The following is a 22,956-nucleotide window of genomic DNA, read 5'->3' as shown; positions in this document are numbered from 1 at the left end:
CTCTTTAATGGTGACTGACAGAATATCGACAGCAGGTGATGATGAGGATCAGCCAGTATCAGTACCAAGATCCTGCCTACCATTGGGTTAAGAGTTATTGCCAGTTAGCTCTCACAATAAAACACGTGTTGTTGTGTCAATGTTTAAATCTGAGCGGTCCACTTCGCTCTGAGCCTGCGAAAGATACGCGAAGGACGAGCGAGCGAAGATGAAGGATAAGAGTGGAGGGCGGTGAAAACGGAGAGGCAGCGAAATGGAAGCGGCCTCTGTGTCCTAATTGGACTGTGGCTTGACGCTAATGCACTCCTAATGCACCCTGCCCATTATCACAGAGCTTTCCCAGCATGCCTAGCTGCTCTGCTGCTTCACTCCACTGGGGTTTTATTATCTGTTCAGAGTTGTCTGGGAGTATCCTCCTACTAGTGTGTGTGTGTTTGTTGTTTTTAGGTGGTTCAAGTGTTACTGTGCGAGGGGGTGTGAAGAGTTGAATGCGAGAGCCGTGCTAAATCTTGTAACCGCTACGCTCCTCTGACCTCGCTCTCTTGCAGTGGACAAAAACAAGACGCGTGGGGCGCCAAGGGCCCCCCCCCAGACTGGCTCAACCGCCCACTCTGGAGGACCCAACCAGCTGCCCCAGCCGGACCTGGTCCCCGCCGTCCCGGTGCCGATGCCGCCCCGCCCTGCTCTGGTGGAGGATAAGCCGGCGGCGGCTGCCCAGAACCAGTGGGAGAAGAAGAACCAGTGCGTCCAGCAGCTCCGGAGACTACTGGCGCAAGGCAACCGGCGGATTGAGGCCCTGGCTACCGTGGTGCAGCACCTCTTCAGCGAGGTAAAAACAGGACGCCGTGTTTCGCCTGTCTTGCTTTAGGTCATCGGCGGACAGATTCACGTCGTTGGTCTGGGCTCGACACCCTTTTCTGTTTGTGAGCTTTTTTGGGAAGATGCAACATTTACAGCTGGAGATGTGGGGGGTGCGGCCTCCCCAGACACAAGCTCCGGGTGAGTGTGTGGGACGGCGGTCCGACTGTGGCGGTCCGACTGTGGCGGTCCGACTGTGGCGGTCCGACTGTGGCGGTCCGACTGTGGCGGTCCGACTGTGGCGGTCCGATTGTTGTCCTAAGTGTCTGTTGTTTACCTTGGAGACAGCCCATTTGGGAATGGGGAGTAGCGGGATGTGTTGGTTTATCGGAGGTGTGCGTGTTTTATTCATGGGTTGTCGAAGGCTTGATGTGTGTGTTTGTGATGGAGTGGGGGTGCATGAATTTAGTGCTTGTTGTATGTATGGATAGCTGTTTTCTAAATGGGTCTCTATGGATCTTCTACTCTAAGGATTTCATGTGTGACTGACTTCATTCAAGGGCAGCCTCTCAGCTACCAATACCTAACAATACCATCCCCTATCAACAGCATAAGGAATTAGTTTCCCATCTCATATACATGAAGTGTCTTTGTGATACGAGGATCCTGTTGAACCTGGCAGTCTTCCTGGTTCATGTCTTTTGTTCACTCGTGGTTGATGGCTTGTGAACGATTTCTCCAGCCAAGCAGTTGGGTGTGGCTTGTATGGTTAATCCACCTGTCACTCACACGATCCAGGATGTTGAGAGCCAATACATTTGTAAATATTTGCAGGGATTAGGATGTCTTTAATTCATTTGGTCTTTAGAAGTGACATGAAAAGCTCATTAAGATCAAATTACATTTCTTGACCGCAAGTATTAAAGTATTGAAGATAAAATAAAGCCTAGTCAATTTTTAATTATACTCTTTGTGTATTTAGGACTGTGTGTTTAAGATCCCCATTAATTGATGACTAGCATATAGGCACATTCTCTCGTGGAGAATGACGTTTCACTGCTCTGAATTTATGAATTGGCCTTTCCACAAATCAGCCTCTGTCATTATTTGAATTCTTCTGTTCGTGCGGTATGGCAGAGACATATATAGAATAGCAATGATAATGTGTTTTAGGTGCACTGTAGATTTATGGTGTGTATATACTGTTCTGGCGTGCCCTCGTTAGCTTTCTAATGAGAGCAAAGTTCACATTTTAAATTCATTAAATCTATTGCAGCTGACTACTAAGAGCCAGGTTTACCAACTCTTTGTCCATATTTCCCTTTTCTCTCTCGTGAAGTATCTCTTTTGCTCCCTCTCCCTCCATTCTGTCAGTCTCTTGTAGCTTTCCTGGGGTTCTTAGTTTCTCCTGCCAAATGAGTCTTGCTGTGGTGTTATGACTCTGTCTCCCGTGTCACCCCACATCTGGTATCAATAAACGACCCCGATGGGAGGGTTATGTAATTGAGAGAAGGAACCAGGGGGGTGTAGGGCAAGAGCAGGGACAATGGGAGGTGGAATAGATAAATGGAGAGTGTTAGAGGGGGAGTGTTGTTTTGGGTCATGGACTCTGGAAGGTTTTTTGAATGTGTCTTCTAAAGAAAAAATATATAATTAGGTGAGATCCATAAATGAAATATTGGCAAATGTGGAGGGGCCGGTGTTGGGGGCAGACGTTGGGGTTGTTTGATCTGATCGCGTAGGGTCGGCCCTCCCAGCTAATGCTATATGGCCACAGTTATCAGTGACCCCCATGTACAAACACGCACGCACCCAGCCTCGCATTACTCTGTGAAACACAGAATAACCCACACGCTGGCTCCAGTCCATCTCTGCCTGAGGTGTGTTACGGATTATATCGGCGTTATCGCTTCACTGAGAGAGAAGGAAGCCATCCAGTATAAACCCGTTATCTCCCCGTACAGATAAGGACAGGCACGAGGTTTCTCCTTTAAACATCCACTCCTCAGCTGGTTGCTGTTGGGGACGTTCTCATACTGTCTGCCCCGGTGGACCTGTTAGATAATATGACCGAAACAACTGAGCGTCGTAGTGTTTCCTAAATCTGACAATAGTGACATAGTGTAACTCTGGATGCTCTACTAAGCTAAGAAAAGGGATTTCTCATCAAGCCAAGTGATCCCCGCCTGCTTCTGGACCGTGGTTTCCAGTCAGCTCTTTCAACGCTTCACCTCTCCGTGGTGGAGGCTGAACGACACCTCTGGAATGCCTGGCAGTCTTTTTATCTGTCATTGATTAGACTGATGGATAGAAAGGGCGGGGGAAGGGAGGAGGTATTGGGGGAGAGGGAGGAGGTATTGGGGGAGAGGGAGGAATGCGCCAGCTGCAGTTCGAAGCCTCCCTGCAGGCACCGGGAGAAGGGGAGGAAAAAGAGACGGCCGCTGTTGGGTTTCACCACATCACCTTTCAGCTGTACAGCCGGGGGCGTCTATAACCCCGCCCCCTAGCCACAGGCCCAGCCGTAATCCTCCTGGTAGAGGAGAAGGAGATTCCTATCTGAGAGACGGAGATGAGATCCCTGAAGACAAAATGGAGTGTCCTTGAGTCACTTCTGTCATGTTAAACAGGGCATCTAATTGCTGTGAGGCGCTCCCGCCTGCTTCAGTATGGTGAGGAATACACCCATGACATGGTTGCATTGTTTTTTTTAATATTGTAAACCAGGTGCTGCAAATCCTGAATGCTGATTGGCCGATAGCCGTGGGATGAGAGCATATACCAAATGAATGATGTCTCTTCTGCTCCGCTAGCAAATTAGTTGACCATACACCTCCATTCTCTTGTCCTCGTGAGTCTATTTTTGTTTGAGGGTGAGAGTTCCTCGATTGCACCTGACTAGCTAAGAGGCTACTCAAGAGTCTTGGCAGTGACATATCAATGATGTCCAGTCACTCTACATGGGCCTGACTCTATTTGTGTGAGTCTTATCTAAAGAGAGAACGCCAGCGCTATCCTGGCCACCGAGAGCACTTCAATATGGAGCAGCTCAATATGGAAAATGCAGCCCAGTCAACCACTACACAAATGGAATGTCCCTCTTCACTGTAAAGGACAGAAGTCAAACAGCAATTGACATTCAAATGGATATCAGCAGTTCATTAGGCAAAGTTGTGTTCGCCTGCCTATTTCCAATTGTTGGTTTGGTTTTAGGATTACCCTTTTGCTGCGTGATTAGGAATTACATCTCAGTGCCCTATAGGCTAGATGAACAGTAGAACATGGTGAGTGTAACCCGCGCCGCAAAGGCAAATCAATGGGTCAGCCCCTCAGACACACAGACCACTGGATCTGTAGAAGGGACCAGAGAGGTGACACTGTGCAGCCCCCCGAGGCCCAGAGTGGAGAGTCTAAGCCCAGCCTGACCTCACTCCTCCAGATCTCAGTCCTCCAGACTTCAGTCCTCCAGTATCCTTAGCGCCCGGCCCTGTCTCTTAGGGGGAATACGCGGGGCGGAGCTAGGATGGGGCGGAGGCGGTCGGGTTTGGAGGTGGGGATTTAACACTAGGCAGGCCGGAGGCACAGAGTACTCCTCGGGTAGAGGGAGGGAGGGAGGGTGGGAGAGAGGGAGGAAAGAAAAGAGAGGGAGTGAAGCTTCTTTGATGTAGACAGACTAGTCCCTTGACTGAGCGATTGCTGGAGGTGGAGGTGATTTGTTGGTGCTGGAGTGGGGGAGTGGGGGAGAAGTGGAGAGGAAAGAGGTGTAAATGGGGCGTGTTGTGGCAGAGTGCATATAGCAGACAGCTCTTCGGCAGCCCAGGGGGAATAACATGGGCTCCTCTGGCAGCAAAGCCTGCCTAAAGACTCATCCACGGACCAAGAAGAAAGGCAAGGTGTGTTTTTATTTTTTGTTTGTTTCTCTTTTCATAGAGCTCTGGCACATCTGTTGGCCTGCTATTTGGCCACTTTGACTCTTTCTCTCTTTCTTCTCTCTCTCTGCCTTCTTTCTCTGTTTGCTGGATTACTTAAAGTTGACAGATGGATTGTCTGTCTGTCTGTGTTTCTAGTGAGAAGTCATCACTAGTATAGTAACCCGTGGCAAATCAGGCAAAGTGAAGAAATTCTTCTGGTTATTTTTGCCAGCTATGTTAGGCTTGGGGTTAAGTTTAGGGTTGGGTAAAATATGATCCCAAAACTCCTCACAAGTATAGAAAAACAAGTGGGTCTGTGTGTGCAAAATAGATTGTCATAAAGTAATAATTTTATTATTTTCTGTTTGTTCAAGAGTTCAGGGATATTCACTACAGCATAATCTGTGTTTAAGCATTTAAGAAACTTATGTTTAGCTCTGGATTGAATTAGTACTGGGTGTAACCTTTGACTCTTTCAGGACGTTGAGACCGTTTATCTGTGTAGGTGTGTAAAAATTTGCAAAACCATGACTGTCTCTGGGTGAAAGAATGAACACGTTTATTGCTGCGCCATGTGTGTTTTAGACTGAAACAGTCTATTTGTTTGCAGGCCTGTGTGAGAGAACAGGACATGTGAGAGTTTGCGGCACGTGTTCATTTTTCCAGTTTCTAAACATAAGCCGTTTTTAAGTCACCCTCAAAGTATTTCTCCACAGTATGATATCATGGATACAAGGTCCTAAGTATATCATAGTGTAGAGACAGCTGCCAGAACAGTATGGATAAGTCTGTATTGTAAGTTGCATCAGACAGGAGGATCTGCTAAAATACTTTCATGTAAATGCTAACAAGGTAAAACACAACGTGAAGCGTTAGCCTGTTTCCAAGATCTGTCAATGCTTTCTTGTTAACAAGAGACTTGGGAACAGGCTATGAAAATGCTTTTCTGAGAGGTGTAGCCTTTCCAGCGGTCTAATGTGTAGCTGGGCGACTGAAGGTTGTTATTAGAGGTTACAGCAGGTTGGGACACGCCCACAGACATAAGTTGTATTATGATGTCACTGCACTAAAGCCTTTAATTGTGAAAAGTTTGGTGCCAAGGAATGATGTCGTGGAGAAGTCAAGACACGGTGTCTGACGTAAAACATTTGTTGAATAGTGTGACTGGGAACAAAAGACTGACGTAGTATGTGAAATGTTTTTTTTAACTAATTCTTTCTCTCCCTTTCTCACATATGTACACAAACACACACACACACACACACACACAGCGTGAAGATGCACTGAAGCTGAAGAAAGGACTGTCCTTGGAACTTGCTAATCTGCGCGATGAGCTCGGTAAGGAAGAAAAACGACCTCAAGCACATTTTACTTCAACCCAGTGCTTTGTCTTGTGAGTTGATTTGCAGAAAGTGTTGCCAAAGCAGTTATTAAAGCAGTAAATTAGAAAATGATCCGTGGAACAGTCACTTTCTTTTTTTCTGGAACACTCAATTTGAATATGCCCAGCTTATCAGGACCTCAACTGTCGTTCAAAACGCTTTGAGCTGGCCTACTCTCTCTCTTTGAAGCCATTATATTAAGCCTACCCCCACTAGGCATGCTGCATTTGTGAAGCTATAACTCAAGCTTTGGCGTGAGTTGCAAAGGTGATTGTGGGTGTCCGTGTGTTCGCCGGCAAGCTTATGCGTGTGTCATGCACATTCGCAGAGTAGATGTTATTGTAGCAGTCGCAAAGCCATAAGAACTCCAGACTCAAGCAGACAAAAGTCTCCTTTGTCCACACTTTTGTCTCGGTAATGAATCACTTCCCTCAAGCATTCATTCACAGTAGTTTTGTTGTCCCCGTAGTAGCAGCTCTTGTTGATCATCCTCGTGGTTGAAGATCACTGCCAGAGCAGGACGCTGGTTTTAACATTCTGCTTTCAGGGCAGTGGAAATGGGCTTGCGAAGAATGTGTTCTTCCGGCAGGTAGGATTCAGACACACTTGGAAACTTTGTAGAAACATGACTCAGGATGTCTGTCTGTAGTGTTACAGCTGAAGCGCAGAGGTGTACTGCGGACCCTGCCCACGGGAGATTGGTTGTAGTGCTGTCAGAGAATTTGACGAATCATATTTGATAAAGCGTTCCTTCTTCCTCCCCTGTTGGATAATTTAAATGATGTATCCTCACATGGGTATGTTGGAGGGAGGGAGGAAGGAACGATGGGGGGCTATTTTAAACACAAATTCACCCACAAACTTTTTCCGGGTGTGTTTTATGCTTTCCACGTTTCTGTCTACCGTTGTCAGAGTTGCATTCCACGGGGATGGACCTGTTCAGTTCTGTTCCTCAGACTCTGCCCAAAAATTGTAGTGTTGCACAAAAGGAAAGGAACTTACTGTACCCACGTGAGCCGTGACACACGTACCTGCCAACCCACGCCACTTGTACCCACTGCCTTCGAGGCGTCTGGTTGGCGTGCCTGTACAGTGTAGTTGCCATGAAAAATTCCAATGGCTGTCTGAATATAGACGGCTGAGGAGTCACTTCGCTTGAAGCAGACCTGCATGCACACTGACATATCTAGACACTCCCACACTGACAAACACACAGCCAATCCCAGATGCACACATAACTACACATGCCTACACACACGCACATCTCTCAGGACATAGTTCGGCAGATCCATTTCCTCAAAAATGTATGCCTCTCACACAAACATTTTTATAGACAACACTTTTACCACACAGTCCTGGCAAATGCTATTCACTCCCAACACACACACACACACACACACACACATACAGCCAGGACAGTGAACACACACTTTCACTACTGCACCAAGCCCCTGCCCCCCTGAAATCACACTCATGCCTGGACACACGTGTTGTTTCCCACCAAACCTCAGAGAGAGCAGGCGGTGTTGGCCTCGGTATGCTTTTTGAACCTTGAACCCTCGCTTTACACATGCCTGTGGAATGTATGGCCTCCCTCCACCTCCATACTGTCTGCTGACCACAGAGAAGCACTAACAAGTACCTTTCACGCAGTACGTGGACTCGACATAACCTGTGTCAGTGAAAGAGGTCTCTTCGGGCTGATCTCGGTCAGTTAGTACTTCCTGGGATTTTCTTTGCCTTCTCAACAGTTTGAACAGTCCAAAGATCTTCATCCTGACCTGGTTATGGTTGCAGTTAAGATTTGTAGAGTTAATTCCGATCCCAGATCTGCCCTCAGATACACACTCTCCAGCCCCCTAAAATCGTTCCCTCTGACCCTTGACCTCTGCCCCAAACAATATAGGATTTGCTGGGGGGTGGATTATTGGCGATGTTATAACGAAGGGCCACCTGCCAGATTAACACACAAACCCTTTCTGTTCGTGGGTCCGTAATAAAAACAGGCCCTGTCTATTAACATGCTTGCAGCTGCCAGCCTTATGTCATCATCGCCACGGCAACAGGCCTCAGGGTTAATTCCACTGAGGAGGGATATGAGAGAATGTCAACCGTCCAGGCCATCGCGCGCTATGGAAACAACGTCTTATCACATCCATTATGTAGGTCTGTCATTTAAGATGTAGAGCTCTCATTAGATATCCATTAAAGAAGTTACAGCCTGGGGGAGACCCTGAAACAAAGCCTGCTGGAGATGCTGTTAAGAATTATTTTGTTTCATTTTAGGCCCGGTTTAATTTGTCTGGGAATTCGGCCCATAGTTTTTGTTTGAAAGTGACGCGTGAACGTTTGCATAAGATTTTGATCAAGAGGAAGGTTCCGGTTAGATTGCGCAACATTGGAACAGTCCCATATTTTTCATTTTGTTGGCCTGATCTTCATGTATAATTTTTGTTTATGTAACACTGTGAGCAGTTCATTGGGAATTTGGCCGTCAGATGTTATTCGAAAACATATCCCCTCTTATTACAATTAAGTCATTGTTTACCCAACTCTGGTGTAATTATGCTTTGAAAGTGAATTTGAAGTGACGATGAAGTATTGCCTTTCATAATCTCTCCTTCCTCCCTCTCCAGTCTCCTCGTCCCAGTGCTGTGAGCGACTGCAGAAGGAGAAGGAGGAGGTGCACGCGTCGCTGGAGGAGGCCGTGGGGAGGCTCCAGGAGGAGCACCAGGCTGAGTTGACCGGGCTGGAGGAGAGGCTCCGAGCCTTCTACCAGGCGGAGTGGGACAAGGTGCACCAGGCTTACCAGGAGGAGGCTGACAAATGCCGCGCCCTCATGGAGCAACAGGTCAGTGGTGGGGACAAACGAGGGGGTTAGCTCACCGTTCTGATGGCGGTTTTACCTCGAGCAGCCGACCCAAGTCTCTCACAGGACTCATGGGATGTTGAGTAGCTTTTCCAGGAGTCTGGATCACTCCCATTGGCTCTCTTAGTTAACCCCTTAGCTTCAGGACCTGGGAATGGAAAACGAAGGGGTCAGTTTTTAAAGCAGACCACTGATGAAACGTGAGCCGCTATGGACACGGTGTCGAATGATTATCCGTTAGAAGCTGAAACGCCCTCTGAACAGCTCTGAAGCCGCTAGCGGGCTGAGGGGATAGGGTTGGCGTGACGTTAACCAATCACTGTGTGATTATGTGCCTCTGGGAACGTCCCTTCGCTCAGACCAACTACACATGCAGATCTCAACTTGTAAACGCTGCCGGCAATTTTACGACTGTTGTCGTTGTTATTACTCTGTCATCAGCGGTAGAACGTACGTTATCTCCTAAATCCCCTAACATCTGCATCTAACTGGAGAGATAACATCCCAATTAAACCAGTAATAAACCATTGGCAGGAGCTTGTTCCTATGCCGAGTCAATACTCAGCCATGTAGATCTTTTTTTAAAAGCCGTTTTTACATCAGCAGTTGTCACCAAAGTTCTTATTTCGAAATACTCTATACAAAAACCGAGAATAACACTGAAGAGACTGTAATGATAGAACCTTGTTCTTCTGTCTGTCAGCTGGAGGAGATGAGGTGCAGACAGGAGGCCCTGAGGAAAGAGCAGGAGGCCAGCCATGCTCAGCAGATGGACAATCTCAAACTAACATACAACACCTCGGTCCAAGGTAAGAGGACAGAAAGACATGTACCTCACTGTTTTATTTAATCCAAAAATATTTCCTAAAACGCATGCTTCTTTCACCCATCCACCCATCCACTCATCCACCCATCCCAGGCCACCTCAAACTTGGTTGGTTCCAACCTTTCAAATACTTTACACACAAATAAAAAATAAATAAAAGATCTTTCCCTCTCATTATTGACCTCGTTGCGTGCATGCGTGTGTTTTGCAGAGCTCAGGAGAACTCAGGAGCAGGACTTGGAGAACCTAGACAAAACACTGAAGGAGACTGAGGCAACGCTTAATGTAAGATCCACGACCCCCCCCCCCCTCCCCGACCCAAAACAGGAAGTTGTTTTAACACTCTGATGTACCCATTATAATGTCAGCACTGTGGAAGCGTTCGCGTAACAGCAAAGCAGTCCTGTGCTCTTTAAAAACACATTCACTCTCAATCACTCTCCCCCCTCTCACACAGTCTCTCTATTCTAACTCTCTCACCTGCAACAGGAAAAAATCCAAGACCTGACGTCGGAGAACGAGGTGCTGAGTGAGAAGCTGCGAGCTGAGGAGGAGAGGAGGATTTTGGCAGAGAAGAACCAGGTAATGGCATGAAGTTCCAGATTTGCCCCTTATCACTTATACAGTGCATATCCTTTCACCAAAGTCCTACGGACAGAGACCGGTGACGTATGAAGCTGTTAGTTTGAAACACTGCTGGTCGTCTAATTGTGTTTTGGGACGTGGTCTTCAAACTGGAGCAGCAGTGACCTCTGCTGGTTGGGAAGGGAAATGTGGCTGGTCAACAGTGGTTAATACGCCACACTGATTCTATGGTTTTGTCTCTCTCTCTCCATACAGAAGGACTCCCATGTGCTGTATCTGCAACAGGAGCTGGAGAGTCTGAAGGTTGTTCTTGAGATTAAGACCACACAGCTTCACCAACAGGACAAGAAACTCATGCAGATGGACAAGCTGGTCAGTGCACATCTCTCACATACACACACACACACACGACTGTGCATGCATACACAACCTGAGCTGAGCTTACGTTCATGTGAGTAAGTTGTTGTTTAAATTAACGTTCCTTCTGTACTTGAAGTGAAAGGGTGGGTTGGGCCCTCCTTATAAATCATCATGTAGAAGACGTGTACACACACACAAACACATTCCTGTATGGGCTAAGTGTTTTAGTAAGGCTGTGTGTTTGTCATTCAAGCTGATGATGGATTGTCTTGACTCCCTGAAGGCAATTGGCCGCGAAGCAAAAACAGCTTAAATACATGACAAATAATGAGTCACGAATGGAACGGTGGTGTTTGCCTCAGCCAAAGTGTTCACGGCACGCAACCTCTCTGTTGCTAACAAACATAACTCCCATCTTGACACTGCCGTGTATTTTTTTTTTTACATAGGCTCCATCTTGAGGCTTTCCAGTTTTTTTTTTATCTATGGATCCTGGGGCATATTAAAGATGATTTGTATAAACGTTTTTATAATTACAGTGACTTGTTTCACTTTGAATTGATGATGGCAATAGACCTGATTAAGAAATGTTTATTCACTTTTATTTGAAAATATATATTTCTGTGTTATTATTATAGTTTATTAATTAGGTGATACAGACAGGTTGTGGGAGGTTAGGGGCCATGTGTAATATTTTTATAATATTTCACTTCTTGCATTTACCTTGCAAGATTCAGTATTAATAATATACTTTTATAAACCCCCCCGAAAAACAAAAAACAATTTACCCCTGAAAACCTAGCTGTAACTCTTTATTTGTGAGGTCGAAATTCAAATATAATAGTTTCAGTGTAATTAATTATTTTTAGTTTCCAAAACAGTTTTTCAATCTGGCCACTTCCATAACTTCTGTGGTGCCCCTGTTTCAGGTGGAGGCCAATGTGAAGTTGGAGGAACGCCTGAACAAAGTACAGCAGGAGAACGAGGACTACAGAGCCCGCATGGACAAACACACAGCCCTATCCAGGTATGTCCTGCCGAAAAGAGGTGTGTGCGCGTGCGTGTATGTGCGTCCGTGCGTGCTCCTCGCTGACTCTCTCTCTGCTTGTCCCTGCAGGCAGTTATCCAGTGAACAGGCTGTGTTGCAGCAGACACTACAGAAGGAGTCCAAGGTCAACAAGCGCCTCTCCATGGAGAACGAGGAGCTGCTGTGGAAGCTGCACAACGGGGACCTGGCCAGCCCCCGACGCCTCTCGCCCTCCTCGCCCTTCCACTCGCCCCGAAACTCAGCCTCCTTCCCCAACACCGCCGCCCCACTCTCGCCCACCAGATAACGCCACACCCAGCGGGACAGAGGACGGTGTTTGGGGGGCTGGATGAAAGCGTGCGTGTTCATTAATGTTCTCCAACACACCGTAAAGACCCTACCCCTGCGACCCACATCACTAACCCCAGCCCCTCAAGGAAACCTAGCTGTTCCAAACACGGACGGACTACTTCACACCATGACGTTGCGGTTTTGGCCTCGGCCACCTATGACTTGTACAAAGATTTTTTTTTTTTCTTGCTCCAAAAAAAAAGAGAAGACAATGTCGCACAGATGCACTTAAGCGTGGGACAATTCTGCCCTTGCTGTTTTTTGCCTGATTTCTCAGAATTGCCCCCCCCCCCCCCCCCACCCCCCACCTCCACGGAGAGAAGGATACAGGCTTCTTCCACCTCAGGGTCTGTACATAATGTCTCTCATAGTTTGGACTGTCCTCTGTTGTTGTTGTTTTTTGTGCATCGTGTTTTTCCTGTCCTTTAATGAAGATGGTGCGGGACAAAATGTGGAGAGGAAGTAAGGCTGTACACTTACAGATTTACAAAATGAGGACGTTTGAGTTTCAATTGTCAAAATAGTACAGGCCCCTTTTTGAAGACTTTGAGGATGCGAGGACATTTTGAAAACCAGAGCTTTACCAATCACATTTGTCCCCTCATATAAACAATCCATATGACAAATATTCAAAGTTAGTGAACTTCAATCCCTACAGCTCTCTAATTTAACCATTACACCACTCCAATCAAAACTGTGGAATGTATTCACCCACTTGTGACATAGTCCTCAATGCAGTCCAAACATCCATAACTTCATATCAAGCCAGTGTTGTCTCAAACCTCAGCTTATCCAAGAATGCCTACATTTTGTTTAATTTTCAACATAAATAAACTCAAAGAAAATCTGTCAGTATTATATTTATCATCTGTAGATAAATAGTATTATTTGTTACATTGTAAGGCTAAAAGCGTATGGTATGGTTTATAGAGATTGGAAGAAACAGGCTTTACACTCTTTGTTTTAAAGTCAAAATGATTGATCTCTATGCCCAACTAGTTTCTCGTGTGTGTGTGTGTTTTACGGGGTTCTCTAAGCGTTCAACCAGCTGAGTAGTCATGCCTGCATGATGTTGTGATGCCACTGTACCCAGAGAAAGGACTGCTGGAGGGCACAGATCATTTGACACAGCAGCCTCCACAGATACTCATTCATCTTTTCACTGCTGAAGGTCTTGGTGCCGTCTTTTGGGTGTGTGGGTGGGTGTATATCTGTGGCGGAAATGTAATGTTACTTTTCAATCATAATGGGTACAAACTAGCCAGGTTGGGTGTGTTCAAGTTTCAATTTATTGCAGCCGATCAGTTTAATAGATTAGATCCTACAATGTCTGCACGAGTTCAAAGGATATATTAACACACATTGTACCGTTATGTGTCACAGTGAAACAAAAAAAAATTGCTCAATAGTCACATTCTATGTTCTTTGTAACAGATGTCAAATCTCACCCGCTTGAAATGAGTATGAGCATCAAGAGGGTTTTGAACAGATGCTCTCTTGCCACTTCGACGTCAGACTATCCTAACTGAGGAAAACCTCTATCATTCTTGTCCGGTGTTCCGGTCGGTTTCACGTCATATCCGGCCGGTTGGAAGTCAGAGGCGCGGATCATCATGACGACGGATTTGATTGAATACCACCAGCCGTGCCAGGTGTACCAGACCACCCCGTCGTCCGTCATGGCTTGGTACGGCCCGCTGTAGTAGTGGCCATTCAGGTTGCCGGACTCGCACCTGTTGGAAGAGACCCTGAGTGAGACCAGATTCGGGGACTCCTAGAAAACAACATGGGGTTGTGAAGTGTTTGCATTAGTCGGGCAGGAACACGGTGTCAGTCAACGCTGATCCTGGACAGTCGGTTCTCCACAGCCCTAACGTAACAGGAGCGGTCTTGAATAAAACTATGTGCGGCTGTCTAGGGTCAGTGACTGAAACGTATCATCAATGTAATGAATGTGCTAATATCCTGGCGCCGTAGAAAGGCTACGGAGGCGCCACGGTGAATCAGACGACCATACTTGCTGAACCACCACCCAGACTGGTCGTGGCGAATGCACTTCTCGTCCTCCGTGTTGGGATGATCGTAGGTACTGAAATTGATTCCGTTGCGACCAAAGTCACGACCGTCCGGTTTCGTGCCGGCAGGGGGGTGGGCTTCGGGGAGGGCGTCCCCCGCGTTGCCAGTGTATTCGCCCAGGTGGAGCTGATACTGGTCCTGCGAGGGGAAAGGAACGTTTCAGTTGGAAATATTTTTTTTTTTTTTTATCAGCATGTAGATAATACTTAATTTAAAGCAGGGGTCGGCTACAGAGTGTGATTTTTAGCAACAAAGAAAATACGCATTTGCAATTTGTGTAGTATGAATTTGTTGTGCTTAATATCCTACACTGCTCTTTTAAACATCTGAGTGAACAGAATCACTGAGCCACCACCTTTAGCCACACACCTGACCACTAATCCACGTATTCACTATGGACCACAAACAGGTGTCTGCTCATTGTGCTGGGGAGGGGGGGGGGGTTCAACCAGGTATGTGATATGCTGTGTACACACTGTAACTGCTGACCAGGCCCCTCTGCTATCTGGACAGTTTTGTCAGCGAATATTGACCTTGTTCTGTAGAAGTTGCGCAGCCTTCATAAGAAGGTGAGGGAACATTTGTCCCAGTGCCTTTGTCCAAGGACTGCCACAGCTTATTTAAACAGTAGGTTGGTTTGGCTTTGCTAACTGTGAACTAAAGTCAACAAAGAAAGTGGGTTGAAAAAATAATGGAAAGGAGGGAGGAAAGAAATATGGACAGCCTTGTCCTTTAAGTTCCGTCAATGCCTTGACTGGCTTTTGAACACCAGTAGACAAAACACTGCAACCCAATGTTATGGGAAGTAAAATGCATAATGTTCCACTTGGGTAAAGTCTGATAAAGACCATTATCATGTTTACCTTTTCATCATCCACTTTAAAGTTGTTGTACTTGGCAAAGCGCTGATTACCGTCAAAGTCCTCCATGTTGATCTTTAAGTCATAGTCGCCTAGAAAATAGAATCGAACTGAGGTAACAGCCAAAATAGTGAGTCACTGTGGCTAGACTTGAGTCTCAATAGATACCTAGTTAGAAGCTTTTGGTATTTTAAGCATTATCATTATCCATCCATTATCATTTTCAGAGACATTCAGTGTGAATTTAGACATGTGGCTTTCAATGCCTTCAATCAAGAATGGGCCATTCTTGGGCCAATATGCCTGTCTAAGAACGAGTTCTTCTTAGACAGGCATATTGTGACCTGACTAGAGAAAGGTCATGGAAAACCTCTGGTCATACTGTAATCGTAACCTATTACAATCGGCCTGGTGGAGTGGTGAGGAAAAATGTCTATTCTTAGGTTCTCCTCAGTACCTTGGGAGGTGAGGTAGTGCAAGGGGTCGTTCCCTAGCCAGAACTCTCCATCGGACAGGCTGTCCCCGAAGCCGTGCTTATACTCCACCCAAGCCCTGCAGGGGGAGACAAACACGCCGACATGCAAGAGGTGCCGAACCCGAAACCAGTCGGCACAGTGCGCGATGTACAGATGTCTTAGGAAGCATACCATAAATCTGATGCCAACTTAACGGTAATGATTATCATCAATCAGAAATCCAACTGCCCTTGGAAAAATGTACATTTACCTGGAATATCACCAAAGTGCCCTTCACAGATTTGTACTGTAACTAAAATGTATTGAGTGAAAATTATATTATACATGTATTTCGAGAGGGATTTACACACTGAGCCAATGGCTGGCTGTCCTAAATGACATCCTACCCCATATTTAGGACGCAGACGCTGTCCAGCTGCAACCCAGCTATATACATAATCATTTTTATAAAAGTGCATACGTGCAATTCACCCTGTAATTGAATGCATGTTTAAAGCTACCTGTCAAAGGACTCTGTTCCGTCCCTCCTCCTCTGGAAGACAGTCCAGCCTCCTCCGTCGCTCATGTCACAGAACACCATGAAGGAGTTAGGAGACTGGTCTGGTCGGACCATATACAGACCAGTAGCCGTATTTCCATCCTTGAAGATCTCAGAGCAGTCTACACACACAGAAACAACATGGTCAGTCTACGTGCAGAGGGATTTTCATTCATGTTTCATGAATCACGCAATCTGCAGAATAGTTTTCTACAAGGAATACCCACTCATCCTCTACTGTCGCCCAAAGAATTACGTATGAATACAGATGGGAGATATTCGGCTCCCCAGCCTGTCTGACCTTTGTACTGATCCCCAGTCTGGATGTGTGTCTGGGGGATCTGGGGCAGCTTCTGGGCCTGGCTGAGGTGGAGCGCCTGGATGTAGTTGTGCTGGTCGTTGATGACCCCCACCATGTCCTTGATCTCAGCCTGCAGGCGGCTCACCATCTCCCTACATTGTGCTGGGACCTGTGGCCCAAGAGACGGACAGAAGCCCTGTTAGAAGACATGCTTTTCGAACCATTTTCAGTCATCCGAATGATCCGTTCTGTCCCAGTTTTTGTAAATAGGTAAAAGAACAAGGAAATGTGTATTATTTAAGCTGTCATGATATTATCAGATATGAACTATAACAAGAAATAGTTACAAAGGCATATAGCAAACGCATTGTGTGGAAATTTGAATTATGAACCAAAACCAATCAAAATAAAGCTTACCGAGTGGCACTCAGTTAGAAAAAAAAGCCCCAAAACTGCTACCATGGATACATATGGTTTCTGCATGGTGTGTGAGCGATGTTTAACCACCAGATCAGCTCCAACTTGGCTCACCGTAACCTCTGATTCAAATTCAACATGACAGTCAAACGACACCCTCTTCCCTATATAGAACTGTTGTCCGTGGGTGTAATTTGGGAAGCAGCCAGTGTCCAAGTGAACTACGGTACCTTGAAACCGGCTAGTACCTTCACACCGCGATCTGGCCACTGGTGTCCTTATCCAGGCAGGTTGTGTCTAGCGGTCTATGGCAGAGGAGGAGGATGGCTTTTTTTGTAGTGTCTTCCTTCCCGTCTATCTTCCTTTCTCAACAACCAAGTGGGAATAATACAATAGCACATTCTTATCTTGAACGTTGTCCTTCCAGCTGTTACTTCAGCCCAATGACTTGTAACTTTCCCCCACACCTACAGTCAAGATTCCCATGTTTCATGTTTTAGCCCTAATTTTGAATTTGTTTTGTATTCATGCCAGAGTTTAAGATCTTACCATTTCAGACAATGGTGGGTGAGTAATACATTTGGAACCAGATTTATTCAATTAACCTCAGCAAATGTTTCCGAGGGAATTTAAAACAGAATATTGGAAGGGACAAAACAGCTATGTTTACATAAAAATATTGCTATTGAATAAACTGACATACTGTAGCAAACATGGTCTGTTCATTGGTCAAGATGTAAAAGTGGGTTATGCTTATGCTTACCATCCACAAGGAGGCAGACAGTGTAAAACCTAGAGTCAATCACAAACTGGTTTGTATAGTCAACTTTTACACTAGAGGGCTCTACACTCTGACATTCCGAGTCGGGAATGCACGGTTATGGAGAATGTACCCTAGGAATGCCATGTCTCTAATGTCAACCAACTTCAGATTATGAGCGTATTTTTTTAAGATAAACATTTAAGGCAAAAACAATGTAATGAATTTACACCAGTATGATAAAATGTTTTTTTCCAGTAAAGTTTCAAGCCACGTTAACCCAATCAAATTCATTGCTTAGGCTATTGCCTCAAAACACTCTGTCAAATGCATTGCTTGGGAGTGGCTTATATAGGTGCTCACGAGAACAATGCCTTCAGTGCAACAGTAGCTAGCTAAGTGAAGATGGCAGCAAAATCGCTGAATATAACCCCAATCGAAGTCTGTGGATGTATGTCGCGTTTGTGGTGAACCATATCAGTCTTTGAGAAACAAACAACTTTTTCGGTGGCAGAGGAACACAGAGCCATGGACTTAAAGGAACCGGATCTGGACAGGGACAATCTTCCCTTAGAAAGAGCCCTTGGTCTGCAGTGGTGTATTGAAAGTGATGCCTTTCAGTTCAGGATGCTGTTTAGATAAAGGCCTTTCACTAGACGCGGCATGTGGTCTCTGCTTAGTTCAGTGTATGACCCTTTGGGGTTTATTGCACCAGTCACTTTACCAGGCAAAAGTGGCTGTGAAGCTGTGGATGGGATAACTTAGCCCAGGATATACAGCAACATTGGACAAGGTGGTTGGAAGAGCTTAGCAAGATTTCTGAGTGTAAAATCAGAAAGGTGCATTTACCATTCCACGCCTGGAGTTTACAGCTGCGGCTCTTGCTGTTCGTGGGGACAGGATGTTACCCAACGGAGGTACGTCAATACCAAAGATAATCCGGAAGAGGCTGCGTCCAGACGTATGAAGGTTAACGACCTACTGATTAGCAGCAGATAGATTTGAATATTCCGATAATGGCGCATATTCCGTCGGCACAGAGAAAGAACTAAGGGAGGCCCTTGCTGGATGAAATCACTACTTCAACATGGAATCACGTGGAGTGATTAAATCACAGCAGAATACAGGGAGCTCTACTTCAACATGGAATCACATGGAGTGATTAAATCACAGCAGAATACAGGGAGCTCTACTTCAACATGGAATCACGTGGAGTGATTAAATCACAGCAGAATACAGGGAGCTCTACTTCAACATGGAATCACGTGGAGTGATTAAATCACAGCAGAATACAGGGAGCTCTACTTCAACATGGAATCACGGAGTGATTAAATCACAGCAGAATACAGGGAGCTCTACTTCAACATGGATTCACGTGGAGTGATTAAATCACAGCAGAATACAGGGAGCTCTACTTCAACATGGAATCAAGTGGAGTGATTAAATCGCAGCAGAATACAGGGGGCTCTACTTCAACATGGATTCACGTGGAGTGATTAAATCACAGCAGAATACAGGGAGCTCTACTTCAACATGGAATCACGTGGAGTGATTAAATCACAGCAGAATACAGGGGGCTCTACTTCAACATGGAATCACGTGGAGTGATTAAATCACAGCAGAATACAGGGAGCTCTACTTCAACATGGAATCAAGTGGAGTGATTAAATCGCAGCAGAATACAGGGGGCTCTACTTCAACATGGATTCACGTGGAGTGATTAAATCACATCAGAATACAGGGAGCTCTACTTCAACATGGAATCAAGTGGAGTGATTAAATCGCAGCAGAATACAGGGGGCTCTACTTCAACATGGAATCAAGTGGAGTTTTAATCCACCACCAGCATCACATTACCCTGGAGTTTGGGAACGTGTCATTCGCATGATTAGGGAGGTGCTCAACTCTGTTTTGCTTCAGCAGACACTGGATGATGATGGGTTTTCATACAGTTCTCTGTGAAGTTGAGGCCATATTAAATGACCACCCCATTACTAAGCTGGCCGAAGATCCCAAAGATATTGAACCTCTTACACACAATCACATTCTCCTCATGAGAGGCAAACCTGCCTTGCCACCCGGACTGTTTGTGAAACAAGATATGTATGTGAAAAGAAGGTGTAGACAGGTTCAATATAGGCCTATTGCAGATTTGTTCTGGAAACGATGGGTGCAGGAGTACCTTACCTTGAGGCAGGAAAGGCAAAAATGGAACCAAGAGAAACAAAGTCTTGTTCCTGGAGACATCATCTTGGTGGTGGATTTTACTGCTCCTTGTGGCTCTTGGCTACTCGTAAGAGTGCTGGAAACGCTCTTCCGAGTAGCCAAACGTTATGGAAAGGCCTGTCGCAAAACTTTGCCAAAACTTTGCCTTGAGGTAGGATGGCTCCATCCTACCTCAAGGACTTACTGACTGTTCATCAACCACCAAGAGCTCTTAGGTCTGCAAACCAAGGCCTTCTGGTGGTCCCTAGAACAAAATTTAAGACCAGAGGAGACCGAGCTTTCTCCATTGCTGCTCCTAAACTGTGGAATAGCCTCCCTGTTGAAATCAGAGCTGCACTAACCCTTGGCATTTTTAAAGTGAGGCTAAAGACATTTTTATTTGAGCTGGCATATGCAAATAATAGTTGAGGAAATTGTCCTGGTGCTGTGTATGTATTGTTAAATTCATCATGTGTTATTTTCTTTATTGTTATCTGCAGTTGTCTCTGTACAGCACATTGGTCTACGGAAGTAGTGTTTTTTTGTGCTTTATAAATAAAATAAATGAAATGAAAAATGTTACAGGCCGCCTCAGATGTTTAATTGATGCTGATGCAATGTCTTGTGTTTAATGTCTTGTATCGTTTAGAATTGTGTCTGCCTTGCATTGGCAATTAGGGGCCGAGTGTAAAAGCTATTTAATTGCTTTGTACTCTACTTTTGTACCACTAGGTGGCATTACCTTATATGGGACTGTATTTATACGGGATGGGAATTACAGCCAGGTGTGCATGCCGTGTGAGGCATACAGTTTTCTTACCGTGGGTATGGCGTCTGCAGGTATTGTAGTAGTAATTGGTGTGGTTTGGCTACATAAGTTGTAACTATAGTCGAAGTTTAACAGCAAGAAATATTACATTTGTCAATAATAAACTGAGCAATAACTCAAAGGAAACGTCTGGACATTGTAACTGGAATATGCACTACAACTCCAATGCCTATATCACGCGTAAGTCAAGTTCGTGCACCACAGTGACTTATTGGAAGGCTAGGTAAACCAGACCACACACTCGTGTTAGAAGATATAGTTGGTTTTCTAAATCTCTATGTGGGTCCTGTCAGAATTTTCTGCTATAATTTAAAAGTGTGGATGAGGTAGAAAGAATTAGCGCTTTTGTGAGGGGAAAAGGCTCTTAACTGAATGAAAAGAAGCGGCACAGCAGTCTCAACCCCCAGATGTAGCAACATTTTTCTCTGAAGAATGTTTTCATCTCGTTTTGACCTGCATATGCTGCTGCGATTCCTTTTGCGTCACGCCAAAACATCAATATTTTTCAGAACAGCATTTGAGCAGAGAAGTTGTAATGGCTTTAATGACGCGATCTTATTAATACCGCACAGTTTTTCCGAAACAGAATAAGTTTTTCCTCTTTCCTTTTCTGATATGTTGCTACCTAGGTAAGAACTAAAAACTTTCAGGGAATGTGTTCTATCCAGTTCACAAAAAATAGTGAAACCACTAAGCCCGCCTTCAACAAGCCTGTGCGTGGAGGTTTATATGAAAACTAACAACCAATTAACTTTTATTAATTAATAGGCAAGTTTCCAGACCTGCAAGGAGGCCAGGCGAGATAGGTGTGGCCAAGACTAGCTAGCTACCAATGACATAGACTGTGCGTGGTGGCTACAGAATAGTTTGCAACTTTTTATATTGCCAATTCTGCAAGCTGTTTTGTCATTATGCAAAAAAAAACTATTTATGGTAGCGCAACCTATTATTTAATTTAGTTTGAAGGGTTTTTTGAGCATTTGTAGCAATGTAGCTTATGTTGCTTGGGAAGCACATTTCAATTCATGAATTTGGACGATGCCAATTCCAGGCTGGAGAATGTACCCTGAAAAATGCCTACACGGGCCTTCAATAACCATTTAAGGGAAGTGTTATTTCACCCTAATATGAATAGAACGAACAATCCCTTTAAGCATTTCGTAAGAATGTGGGTAGATCGTTACTTTAACGAAACAAAGTATCCCAACTAAACCTTTTCGTTGCTGTAAAGGTAAACTTTTATTGACAACCGATTTGCCGTTGTGCACAATCTGGCAATGTCACTTATCTTTCTATGTGACTATGTTTTGTTTTCTGTGTAGAAAACAAACAAGGTGTAAATAAGTGTTTCTCGACCCTGCCCTGCATGTTTTCGATCTCTCCCTGCCCTAACATACCTGATGTAGCTTATGAAGGACTTGATAATGATCTGATCATTTGAATCAGGCGTGACAGTGCTGGTAGAGATCAAAACATGTAGAGCAGTGGGGCGCCCAGGTGCTGGGTTGAGAAACATTAATTGGTCTCGCAAGTTATCTTAACTTAATCAGTGGTCCTGAGACCGCGCACCATCTTGTCTAATTAACCCTTTCAGAGTAAGCATAGGCACACCTGATACTTGTCTAATTAGCCTATCATCTAGTCGGTAATTGAGTGCATCAGTTACCTTGGGTTACCTTTTTACTTTCTGAAATATGCAGAATGTATTTTACACAGATCAAACAATGCGTTTATTAAACCTCTATTCATAACATTTCTATTCTCAACTTTTGAGAATGTTTGCGGTCAGCGAGGTTTCAGAACCATTAAGCTTTATTGCAACTACTGTTGTTGCCACACTGTCTAGAAGTATTTCCATTTTGTTTTGATGAGTTCTCCATATTTAACTGATCCTTCATAACATTTTCTGTATTAGTGCTTTGTATTTCTCGAGTAATTTCTTGCTTAATTTCCAATGGATGGAGTAGCCATCCTCAAAGAGCTTGCAGATTTCACTTCCAGCAGGTGCAATTTCTCTCAACATCTTCATGATACCGGCTACCTGTGTTGCAAAATGCTTTCTAAAAACGATATCCCGGACGTGGTGCCATCTGAACATCAAATATTTATCAACATTCAAAGAAACAACTTCTGCTATTTAGTAAGTTGTCTTATTTCACAGAAAACCTTACCCGAACCTACATGGTGTTTACCTAGTCGCTCACTGATGACGCAGTCAATGACTAGAACCGGTGTTTTTATTTACTGTACTTTTACTGTACAATTTTGAGTGTTAGTCTAGGGCTCCGTAAAAATAAATGTTTCCCCGCGAGTTAAACGCAGATATGTAAGTGATTGCATGGCTAGGATGGGTGTATACATAAATATGCAAAAAATATAACATAAGGG

At 45.0% G+C, this 22,956-nt stretch overlaps 2 protein-coding genes across 5 annotated transcripts in view; one reads left to right on the top strand and one right to left on the bottom strand.

Moving 5' to 3' along the window:
- The window catches only part of LOC105021027 (microtubule associated scaffold protein 1), a 46,019-nt gene extending 33,720 nt beyond the window's left edge, over positions 1-12,299 (top strand). For 3 of the 4 annotated variants that reach the window (XM_020043803.2, XM_020043804.3, XM_020043802.3), the window contains exons 7-16: positions 549-829; positions 5,978-6,044; positions 8,725-8,939; positions 9,661-9,766; positions 9,877-9,891; positions 9,995-10,068; positions 10,273-10,365; positions 10,624-10,740; positions 11,658-11,755; positions 11,846-12,299. In XM_020043803.2, coding sequence (XP_019899362.2) covers positions 549-829; positions 5,978-6,044; positions 8,725-8,939; positions 9,661-9,766; positions 9,877-9,891; positions 9,995-10,068; positions 10,273-10,365; positions 10,624-10,740; positions 11,658-11,755; positions 11,846-12,062 — 1,283 coding nt within the window. In that variant the 3' untranslated portion in view covers positions 12,063-12,299. The remainder of the gene's footprint in view (positions 1-548; positions 830-5,977; positions 6,045-8,724; positions 8,940-9,660; positions 9,767-9,876; positions 9,892-9,994; positions 10,069-10,272; positions 10,366-10,623; positions 10,741-11,657; positions 11,756-11,845) is intronic. The other variant, XM_010888460.5, reaches the window with a different exon arrangement.
- A 1,323-nt stretch (positions 12,300-13,622) lies between these two features.
- Positions 13,623-16,445, bottom strand: LOC105021047 (fibrinogen-like protein 1; the record flags this gene model as incomplete). The annotated part of the gene is made up of 6 exons (XM_034290910.1): positions 13,623-13,839; positions 14,124-14,320; positions 15,046-15,134; positions 15,500-15,594; positions 16,019-16,178; positions 16,358-16,445. Coding segments are annotated over 6 exons (846 nt in total), but the record flags the coding sequence as incomplete, so codon positions are not given.
- Positions 16,446-22,956: the final 6,511 nt, after the last annotated feature.

This window comes from Esox lucius, chromosome 25, assembly GCF_011004845.1.
Source record: "Esox lucius isolate fEsoLuc1 chromosome 25, fEsoLuc1.pri, whole genome shotgun sequence".
NCBI lineage: Eukaryota > Metazoa > Chordata > Actinopteri > Esociformes > Esocidae > Esox > Esox lucius.
Note: the sequence above shows the minus strand (reverse complement) of the source record. Positions and strands in the feature narration are given on the sequence as shown.